This window comes from Euprymna scolopes, chromosome 20 (assembly GCF_053919585.1).
Source record: "Euprymna scolopes isolate OS-2025 chromosome 20, ASM5391958v1, whole genome shotgun sequence".
Taxonomy (NCBI): Eukaryota; Metazoa; Mollusca; class Cephalopoda; order Sepiida; family Sepiolidae; genus Euprymna; species Euprymna scolopes.
This window is the reverse complement of record NC_136501.1, coordinates 100481485-100493491: the sequence shown is the minus strand read 5'-3', so window position 1 is coordinate 100493491 and position 12007 is coordinate 100481485. Positions and strand designations below refer to the sequence as shown.

The following is a 12007-nucleotide window of genomic DNA, read 5'->3' as shown; positions in this document are numbered from 1 at the left end:
ATAATTAAGTATAAAAAGAAAAAAAAAAGATCAAGATGCCAATATCTTCAGACAGCCTGATCTGCTAGCACCATGTTGATATTTGAAGATTTATCTCAAGACTTTAAAATGACTCGAAATAAACACTAAAATCATGGTTAATTATAATAAAGTACCCTACCATTGGATCCATTATATATTAGAAGGATGTATTGCATTTGTTTTAATTTACTCATATAAAAGAAGGAAAATTAGGTTTATTTTAAAAAAAATCAAATTTTGGTTCGGATCTACTTAAAAAAATGTGTGTACATTATTTTAAAACTGTATTTAATATAATTTATATTAACATTTACGGTTGTTTAATGCATTAATTTATGTGTTTCACTTATTACAATGGGTACATATTGTAAAATATTAAGAAATAAAATTATTATGCTAATAGCCATTAACACAATACATAAGCTACATTTTTTCTAAATCGGCTACTGGCTTTTTTTAAAGCATTGAAAATAATTGTTTTCCTTAGAATATCATGTTCGATTAGAATGAAGCAATAATGTATTTCTACCATGTAAGACTTGTAAACCTTTTATGCTTATTCTGCATATTTAAGTACACTTAAGAATAATATGGTTTTAAGTGTGATGCACAAAATTATCCAGTTTAGAAAATAATGAAATAGACATGTTTAATAATATATATATGGTGGATTCTCTCATCGAAGACGAATGAGGGTTCAGTATGCAATCTTCAGCAGCTCCCATGATCTGTGACACCACATACGTAATTGCAATCCTGTAGACGTCCGGCACACTCCTCCGCAGATGGTGAACTTTCATATGCTCGTACGTCAAAGATGCCTTCTCGAATGAACAGATAACCCTGCTTTGCTGTGTGCTCTGAAACAACAATGGCATACATATTCATTTTTAGGTGGATGTTTCTCGTGTTTTGCCTTCATATTTGCACGAAGGATGTCCCTATGACAAAGGCGGTTATGTTCAAATTCTTTGGTCCCCAGGAAACACGTCTTCCTCCATTTTCTGCGATCCTCTGCTGCACTCTCCCAGGAACTCAGAGAAATTCCACAACGTTTCAGGTTGTCTTTTAGTTTATCTTTGTAACGAAGCAGGGGACGCCCTATTGGACGGACAGAATTTGTCAGTTGCCCATAAAAAAAGTTTCTTAGGAACTCTTGAGTCATCTATTCTTACAAGATGACCCGACCACCGCATTTGTATCCTGATCAAAAATGATTCAATGCCAGTTATTTCACATCTCTCCAGTAATTCACTATTCGGAACACAATCCTGCCATCCAACGTTGCAGATAAAACGCAGACATCTCATATGGAAGGAGTCAAGCTGATTTATATGCTTGCGGTACAAGGTCCACGTTTCGGCACCATACAGAAGAGTAGGCAGAACAACAGATTTGTAGACTGCCACCTTTACTTTTAGAGACACATCGTGGCTGTTCCAGAGTCTGTGTCGCAACCTACCAAATGCCTCACTAGCTTTATTTATTCTACATTGAATGTCTTTTTCAAATTTAGCATCATCAGACACAATAGAGCCGAGGTATGTAAAAGAAGATACTGTTTTCAAAGTTTACCATCAACATATACCACTGGTTGTGAAGAGGACGTAGTGTTTGGTTTTGTCTAGTGAATAATTTCAGTCTTTTCATGCTAATTGTAAGACCGAAGGCTTTACATGTACCAGAAAAGCTGTTGAGGATGTTTTGCATGTCATCAAGTCTATGGGTGACAAGAGCACATTCATCAGCATAAAGGAGGTCAAGCACAGTCTGCACAGAAGTCTTGGTTTTGGCCTTGAACCGTTGCTGGTTAAATAATCCTCCACCTGATCGATACTCAACACCTATGCCTCCTGAGGCGTTCCTGAAAGCTGTCTCAAGCATCACTGAAAAGAAAAGAGCAAATAGGATCGGAGCAAGGACACATCCTTGCTTAGTTCCATTTGACACTTCAAATGGTTCACTTTGTTCACATCCAGATCGTACTGTCGCCACCATTCCCCAGTGAAAGGATATATATATATATATATATATATATATATATATATATATATATATATATTTACATAGGCATCGCAACTTATTAAGATCAAGAGGCCACTCGAGGATAAGGGAAAAAGAGTCTACAGTAGAAATTGGACAATATAGTAATTGTTAGTATATATATATATATATATATATATATATATATATATATATATATACAATTTGTGTGTCCCAAAAGGAGCTGACGGATTTGAAATCTGAATTCGACTAAATGTACCACTATGATAAATATCTGCTCTTCGGTGGTGTAACGACCTCTGGTGACTTCGTTACCGCCATTCTAGATGCTATAAAATCTTTTTACACTGATTTGTAGCTTCTGTTGGTCCATCTTATATTTGATCATTTCAGCTTCTTTTGGGACACCATATATATATATATATATATATATATATATATATATATATTGCATGTAAACGTTTCAGAATTAAAAAAAATATATCTTAGTAGAAGCACACGTAGTATTTCTAATTGAAGCAATAGGCATAGTACTATTAATAACATTAATACACTTAAATATTTGTTTTATACCATACATAAATAATAAGTATGCACATTTATGTTTAGCTTATATACAATCATTTACACAAGTGTCTTATTCTCGTTTCATAAACATTGCGGTATATGATGTTTTTTTTTTACAATCATATTCTTCTGTATAGCGAAATTTAAATTTCAAATGATATTATATACATTTATAAACAAAAAAATCCATCTCATTTTTTTCTAACTTTAAAGCAATACATGAATACCTTATTGATACATGACATTTGTTTTTACTTTGGGGTCACAATTTATCAAAGCCCGAAGTCCACTCGAGGATAAGAGTTAATAAATGTAAGGCGGTTGTCTAGTAGTAACTATAGTCTTGGCAATAGAATAATCTTTCATTCTTGGACTAAAGTATATATCCGAAATATTAAGACGCAGTTTATCAAGCGAGAACCACATAAGTCTATATAAAAATATTAATTAATAGTCAAAGATTCAAAACAATGAAAAGAGTATGCTGTTGTCACATTCCAATAATCACTAATTGTGTAAATTTCGTCAGCGTTGATAATTTAGGGGTCAGTTATAGAATAATTTGTTTACATAGGATTTAAATTCCACCAGGTTGTATTCAACCGAGGAGCAGGTCAGCGAAACAACGTTCTACAGACGAGCAGTTATGAGGAAACAGCTTTATTCAAGGAATCTGCGTTATGATTAAAGGCACAGCATGAAGGAAATCATATATAGCGTTTGTTTCTAGCCAAGTGTTTTTGTGAAAGTATACCAAGGGGGGAATCAAAGATTGGCGTTCAGTCGAGCACTTTCCTTGAAAATAACAATATAGCAGAAACAGGCTCGCGACCGATTTCTGTGTTGAAGAGGTTGCAGGAACGAGAATAAAGGCATTACTTGATTTTTGAACTCTATCAAGGCAGTATAGGGCGAGCAGAACAATTCTTTCCCAAAATGTGGCAATAGAACTTAAAGTAAATATTTTCAGAGAGAAAAGAATTAAATTGCAAACTCATAGAAATCAGAAAATAATCAGCAAAAACTTATCTCTAGTAGAGAATTAAAATGTTGACAATGAAACGCAAATTATAAAGTTTTTAAAAGTGTGCAGAGTATCTATCCGGTAAACACACATGATTATCAGTACAACGGGTTGGGATGTTAGCCTACGTTGTGACTTTAAAAGTGCAGATCACGTATTAACTTACCAGTTTGGTGACAACTCTCAGTGTTGAATTCGATAACTTTTTAATTATTTCCTTTTTGTTTTTCTGTGGACTCTCCGTCATATTCACACCTTCCTTGGTGGTCCATGTTCCAATCTGCAAAGAAAATAAGAATGATAAGCACTGAATTTATATTTTAACAAGTGAAACCTGAATGGTTCCACGTGAATGCACAGCGAATAAGGCGTTAGGAATTAAAAAATCGAGCATTTAACCCTCCCCATTTACTCCCAAAAGTAGCCACGGGATGTCAAACCCTAGAAAAATGAAAAAAAACAAACAAAATACAAAAAACGAACAGTGAAGTTTTAGGCCTTAACATATGTATATTTGCGTTCTGCACTATGCAAAAAAAAAAAAAAAAATGACTAAGTCCATTATTTGCTCCCCCACCCCATTAATACAGACGTACACGGGAAAATCAGGGCAAATGCGATAAAATAGTCCAAAAATGAAGTGTTTTTCTTAGCCTTAAAGACTCCTTAGGGTACACTCAAGAGTTCTCGCCAAGTATAGACAAATAAAATTAGATAGAATAAGTTAGTTACAACTTTTCAGGAAATTTTATAAAAATCCGCGGCATTATTTTTTAAAACAAGCACAAAAGTGTCAATTTAAGTCATTTTAACCAGAAAGACACCCATAAGGGGGCAAGCAGAGTTTTCCCGGAAAATCCGTTATGTACCTTTTTTTTTTTTTTTTTACTAATATCATGTTAGTATTTGTGCAAAATTTCAACAAATTCCAATGCGTAGTTATAGAGAAAAGTGCGGATGAACGTACAGACGAGGGTGACTTCACATATGCTATTTTCGAGGGATCAATAAGTTTTACATTTGATGCCACTTATATATATATATATATATATATATATATATATATATATATATATTTATATAGTTCAAGTGTATTGAACTCAACGCAGTATTTTAAAAAGCTAAATAGAAATAAGAGATTAGCATTTAAAAAAAATACATGGTATTAAATGTATAAATGCAAAGTGATGGTTGCGCTGTATCTTTTAGATGTTACTGCGAAGTCCACTGCTGTGCATTGTTAGTTTTAGTTTCAATCTTACTTAGAGGGTTGTCTGCTTTTGGAGAGAACTTAATTCAGACGCATAACTTGCGTTCGTTTTAATTGTACTGCTAACGTTGCCGTAGTTTTATTTTTTTTTAATTTGGGTTAAAATAAAACTGAGGCTATTAGTATTGGAACGAGCCTGAAGTTTAGCTGACCTTGCGAAACTACAGTGAATAATATTCCTCTTTTAAATAGATTAATATTCTATTCTCATACTATTTGCTATGACGAAAATATTCACATAAAAATTAAATGTGACACAAAAGGTATTCTTTAAGCTTAATTTAACGTTTTATATTTTTACAAAATTATAGGCGCTGCCAGATCAGGTTGTCTAAAGATATTGGCTTCTTGAGACGAAATGCACCTCAGATTGATGCGTTTTGTTTTTCTAATTCCCCTTGCAAAACATTCTATGTTCTGCAAAACCAACAACAAATCAATAACCCACATTTTCCATCTTTTGCCTTCTCATTTCCCTTTTATATCTATATATTCGCTTCCTGACTGGTGGTCCTGGATATGACCTTAAACTATATCCAGTGGTTAGGCGCCAGCTTGCGGGCTTTGGGGAGTGTGGAGCCACCCTTTAATTACCATTGCTCCCAGATCCACTCTGACCCGGAGTGGTAGTACCTGTTAGTATCCCAACTATGGGTTAAATAGAAACTGATTTGAAAACAACAAATATATTCTATTAAACATTTTTTTCTTCAAAATCTTTGGATTCGGCATTAAATAACCCGAAACTGGTTGATATGCCGTAAAACAAAACCAACCAACCAACCAATCCTGACTGGTTTTCTTACATAAAATGTACCAAACATTAGTATCGTCAGCATTTTCTTAATCCCATTGAAAAAACTCATTCATGTTCTGCAAGGCAGGAAACAAAAACGATAAAATCCACTATAATACAAACAACGCACTACAAACTAGTGATTGCTCTTGAATAAAAAAAAAACATTCTACAAAATAACTGGATGGGACATGAGTATTTCCAAAATAAGTGGATTCGGCATTAAATATCCCGAAAGTGATTGATATGCCGTAAACCACACAATCAAAAACAAAATTAAAAGTTACCTTTTCCAACAGCCCTCGTATTTGGATACTTCCTACTCCAGTTGGCATCATATAACATCTAAATAGTCAGCAGAGCTTACGTACAGATCTGCCATCTTAAATACTTACGTCGTTCACCGCACACTCTATTTCTAGTTATCGTCACGGTATTGTTATTTCATGAGAATAGATAAGCATCGTTTAAAAATATGTCAACAGCTTTAGATTCCGAAGTCGTTTACGTTAAATCAAGTTAAATGATGTTTAACTTTCTCTGTCATAGATAAACTGGATAATGTTAATATCCGAAACATAAGAGTAATACATTCATCTATTGACTTTTTCAACATTTCGAACCACTGACTATTAAAAACCGGCAGTATGTATACAGACAACATGATATATTACATTAAATGCATATCTATATGTTCTGTGATCTTTATAAGACTGGGTTAGTATTTATAAGAATTTTACATGCAAGAACAAGGCGGAATCGTTTTAATAAATGAACGCTTGATGGAGGGGATCTAATATCATTCGATATTTTACCATATATCCAAGCGATCTTTTCATCCGGAATAAAATGTACTTATACTTGCGCAGAAGCGCGTAAAATGTTTTCCATCTGGGCAGACACGGAAGCAAACCTTGATAGCGTCTAACCGCGAAATTGACGCCCATTGCTCATCAGTTTAAATTCTGTAATGTCAGTTCCTGTGGCTCGTGTTATGCATTTCGTTATTAAACCGATTCTGGCCGCATGCGCCCGGTCTCGCTTTTGTAATTCTGCAGTATTTTGGGCGTCGGAGCAAATGTCCAAATCAAACAGTTTGGAAGTGGATCGGAGAGAATATGCCATTCATCCCCCTCCCCGCCATCGCTCTTTTCAACTCGCTCCGAGTTTCGTCTTAAATGACATAATCACCAAACGTATTTCGTGCATTCCACTCAGCCGATCATATTTATCGCTCGTTTACTTTGATTTTTTTTTTTATTACAGCCAATGTTTGTTTCAGACGGTAGGGAAAATACAATTGAAGCCTTTTATCATAGATACATCTATATCAAAAGTGTTTAAGAAACATTTACTTTAGCTCCAGACAATTCGTAAAACCACTTAATGTATAGAGCTATCCCGAAAGAAAAATAATTAACATAAGGCCAAGAGATCCAAACAGCGAGAAGTAAACCAGCCTAATAATATGGGCAAGCTCGTATAAAAGAAGCAAGTAATAATTAAGGTCATTTTGAAGCACATAAAATAGTATTTATAATAAAAAAAATGAAACCAGAAGCATCAGGTATGTTAAAAAGAGTATGCATTTCAGTACATATGGCATAGCCAATTAAACTGCGGACGCGTTGTACATTATCAATAATCCTCATACTATGAAAGTCCTCGTTCTAGTAGTCGAACTTTAAAACTTATCCATCTGACATTTTAAGGAACTATAAATTTGGACAATCTCTATAGAAGATATTGCAAAGTCTGTGACTATGAATAAAGCTAAATACCCCGTTTCATTACCAGTATGTGTATATATATATATGTATGTGTGTGTATATGTGTATTATATACAGTGAAAAGCTGCGTGTTTAAGGACACCTTTTAACCTGTACACTCAAAGAGTTATTGATTAACATACTTTAAACTTTGTATATAGGATATTCATGTGGAAACATTTGTAATCAGGTTTCGTCCGGTGTAAAACTACTGTTAGTGTTCCAAAGATGTCACCGGATTTTATCTGTTTGTCAACTGTTTCACGACTGCGCATCCGGGAATCGCCCTGATATAAAGAATAAGTAGACTTGAAAACACTTTTTTGAATTCCGTATCAAGCTTACCTTATAGTTATCGTATTTGACTCACTGTCTTTGGGTGTTGGGTTCGATCTATGCTCGTGTGTGTGTGTTTTGTTTACAATACGTTAACTGTTTAGAAAGAAATAATATTCCTATGCACATATTTCAGTTTCGTTTTGTTTTACTTCATTTTTTTAAGGCGTTTAACATCACGTTTAATACCGAGCTACATCTGCTTGTGTATCTATAATTGCATCCTAGTCGTAAATAGGCAGGGACCAAACACGTTATAGATTCCGACGCAATCAGCATAAGAAAAGAGGAAACGAACTCAACTTGCTGTTGTAGGCTTTAACAAAATACCTTTATTCCTCCTTCTCGTTCGACGCGTGACTTTTCATCTAAGTTGTTACGTTACACACGTGTCTCCAAAGTGTTTTTTCGAATTAGAACACGTTCTTTTTTTATAATATTTCAGTCTTTTTGTTTGCCGTCACGTCACCTCGCACACGGCTGCTATTTGCGTACAACAACTATACACACATCCAAGTTCTGCCTGTAATATTACGAATCTGCTATTTATGTCCTTTAGTTTCTAACATAAAGACGAACATATGTTTTGAAAGCGATCCTCACTTGAAGAGCTGACCAATAAATTTAGGGAAACAAATGAAAATATTAACACAGAAATTGATAAACACAGAAATGGATAGTTTGTTTCCGTCAATAGAAAAGAAGCAGATTGTCTGGTAAACAGCTTATTAAACGCTTGTAAAAAAAATAACAATTAATTTTTATCAGGTCGGTTTTCGAACACATGGACGAGAACGGATTATCAATCATCTATGTATTCAGGGCCTCTTATAGTAAATCGGAATTACTTGCTATAAAGGAAGTTCTCATACAAAGCGGGTAGTCATTATAATTGTAGCTAAAACAGTACCAAGATCTAGTGTTGAGTATGTCTGGAAATAAAAACCCAGGCTTATCACTTTTCTGCAGTGCATTAAGGTACGCTGATCGGACGACCAAGTGGGTACGCGATGTTGCAAAGATCTGCGACTTGCTGTTACATCATAAAGGGATGTTCCCTTTTCATGTAAGCAAAAATAGGGAATTAGTTAAATGCATATATGAAATAGGATAATCAAGGATTCCAACTTTCGAAGCTAGATTTGGAATTCAAAAATTCCAATCATAAGTTAAAACAAATACAGAATGTTATTGAAATAAGGAATGTGGAATCGCAATGGTTTAACTCACACAAAATAGTTAGATATACATTTATTGGAAAAGGAATGTAATAATGAAATTTGTTTCTGTGAAAATTAAAATAAGGGATTTAATCGTCCATTGAGATTGTAAACATATTTTGTAAAGAGGTTATTTGAAAAATAGGTTACTGAACTCTGGGGCATGTCAAGTTTGGCAACGCGACGCATGTCACCGACGTGCTTTATGAGCACATGTTTAATCATGCGATGACGTGACGAGTTCTCAATATATGTAGAGTTTTAGATGCAGTCGGGGAGAAGAAGAGAAGAGTCGGGGAGAGGGAGCAGAGAGAGAGAGAGAGAGGTAAGAGACGGCTACTGACGTCAAACCTTGGAAGCGAAAGGTTAGAGAAGAAAAAGCCACGTAAAGAAACTTTGAATTCCTCGAGCGAAATGATGGACCGGTCATGAAATAAAGAACGTCATCATCTTTGTGTATCGGCGTATTCGTGTTGTTATTCAACAGAAAAGGTATTGTCCATTTATATTATAAGACCTTTTTGAAAATCATCATCTCAAAAATAGGTAGGAAATATATGTGCCATTGGTTATAGAAACACTCCCGTTCAGATAAGAACTGTCAAACGTATACATGCCAAACGCACAAACTCTCGGTATGTATATCTATATATCAAAATCTCCTCTCATTGAATTACATGCGGGTCTCTCTCTCTCTTTAAATTAATACCCTACGACAATATGAACATCTCACAACATGCAACACGAACATTCTTAAGACTCTCTAGATAAAACACTAAGACTCTTTAATACTCACATGAATAATAACAATACATAATATACGTCAGTAATAACACAGTACATAACACTTGCTATCAGAGGAAAGGTGTCGAACTACCTCTGATGGTGAACATTCTTCTATACAACCGTATATATAACGCTTAATATTCCAAAATGATCACCCATCTGCTACTGGTTGAGCTATTATTTGCTAGACATTGAGGATCTGCTACGAACTGGTGTCATCTGACGCTATAAGGATTATACCTGTTTACAGTTAATAAAATCAAATGTGTAACCTAATTTTTATACGTTTACTCATCACCAATATATTATATCCGAAAGGAACGTCTATTGGAGGGTTTACTAGTGTTATACTATTAAAAAAATCTACGAGGTTTTAAAAGTAACTCCAAAATTCTGAAGCAGAAAATTCATACTTGTTAAGCATTTCAAGATTTAAAAAAATTGAGTGCTCGACTTTTGGAATGACATTCGTACTAGAGGACAAATAAACATGCGTAAACTAATGTGAAATTTGCGTCACATATAAGCGGTGGGAGAATGTATATTTTATGGACATTTGATGAGGGCGATTCCCAACTAGGTAAAAGTTTTGAGTCTAGCCGTACCGCTAAGTTGTGTTCCACGAAAGCGCACTGCAGTTGGATTACTGCATATATGAGAAATAAAAATTTAAACAATATGATCGGATGTACTCATAAATCTGTATACTATATTTCATATTTTACGCATTATACGTAGCTAAACAGTATCTAAACAGGAACCCTTTTACGACCAATTGTAATTATGCATAACTCAATAAGCATGCTGGTATTGATATAGCTACCTTCTAGAAAATATCGAAAACTGCTTTTAAGAAAAGTAGAAATATAACGATATCGATTGCAAATGCGCTGAAATGTAATTATCGGTGAGGTTTCTTTATTTTGTATTATTCATTGTAGTTTTTGCTTTATATCGGATGTATTGCTATGAATTGCAAGCAATTATGTGTAAAACGGGGATTCTGTGTCAAGTGTAAAAGCACTCTTACTGATTCACTTATATGATTACATTTCAGCGAAATATGTAAATTAAGCTTATCAAACATCAGAAAAGGCAGTGAAATAGGTTTTCGTAAAATAACAGGGCGCACCAATGTAATTCTCCGTACACAAACTCCTACACAGCTCTCATTTGCAGATTGATCACTGACGTAAAAGAATGTCTTCTACTATTTATTGCAGTGTTAAGCACTTTATTGAAATAAAAATTGCGCTCTGGTAAATGACGGATAGAACTTATATCATCAACAAACAAAATCTGTTGCACAGCCTAGTGGCCAGTGCAACTGATTTTCAAGCTGGTGGTTTTGATATAGCAAGAAATTATCCATGCAAATGAGTCTCTCTCCCTATATATATATATATATATATATATATATATATATATATAACATAGGCGTCACCACTTATCAAGGCCGATAGGCCACTCAAGGATAAGGGTTAAAGTGTGTAGAGTAGTCAAAAGGACAATATAGTAATCGATAGTAATGGAAGTTCGGTAAATTTGTTAACTTAAGTGGAACGGCTCATCAGAAACTTGTTCACGTTGGACTTGAAGATAACCATATTATAGACAGCTGGAAAGCAGGAAAACGGAAGACAATTCCACAGCCGTGCAGTTCTAAGAAAGAAGGTTTGATCATGGAATCTATGTTTAGGTTTAGGCACAGATAAAGAGTGGGGAACATTATTGCTAATGTTTTCAGCTTGTCTAGTGTTTCTTGTGAAAGTTTGGCGAGGGGGACCATAGATTGATGCTCAGTCGAACAGCTTCCATGAAAATAACGATAAAGCAGAGACAAACTCGCAACATCTATTCTGTGAGATAGAGGTTGCAGCGAAGAGAAAAGGACATCTCCCAGCAAGCCACGAAATCTATTTTGAACCCTATCAAGGCAGAACAAGTTTTTCTAGCAGCTCCTGCCCATATGTAGCAACAGTATTCCATCCTTGGACGTATCTGGCTCTTATATCGATAGAGAATAGCATCAGCAGTGAGATATCTACTGGATCGATAGAAGGATCCGACCATTTTTCCAGCGGCCTTGGCAACAGATTTGATGTACGTATTCCATGTAAGATCAGGAGTATAGGTCAGGCCAAGAAACCTGTAAAAACTTGAGGCCTCCCCAAGACGAGAGCCATTCATTTTAATTGATGGCAGATGGGGATC

The 12007-nt window shown here is 34.9% G+C and overlaps 1 protein-coding gene across 3 annotated transcripts in view; it reads right to left on the bottom strand.

Moving 5' to 3' along the window:
- Positions 1 to 12007, bottom strand: part of LOC145241556 (glutamate receptor ionotropic, kainate 2-like) — a 459102-nt gene that overhangs the window by 210424 nt on the left and 236671 nt on the right. For all 3 annotated transcript variants that reach the window (XM_080104621.1, XM_080104624.1, XM_080104622.1), the window contains exon 8: positions 3783 to 3896. In XM_080104621.1, the coding sequence (XP_079960747.1) occupies positions 3783 to 3896 (114 nt within the window). The remainder of the gene's footprint in view (positions 1 to 3782; positions 3897 to 12007) is intronic.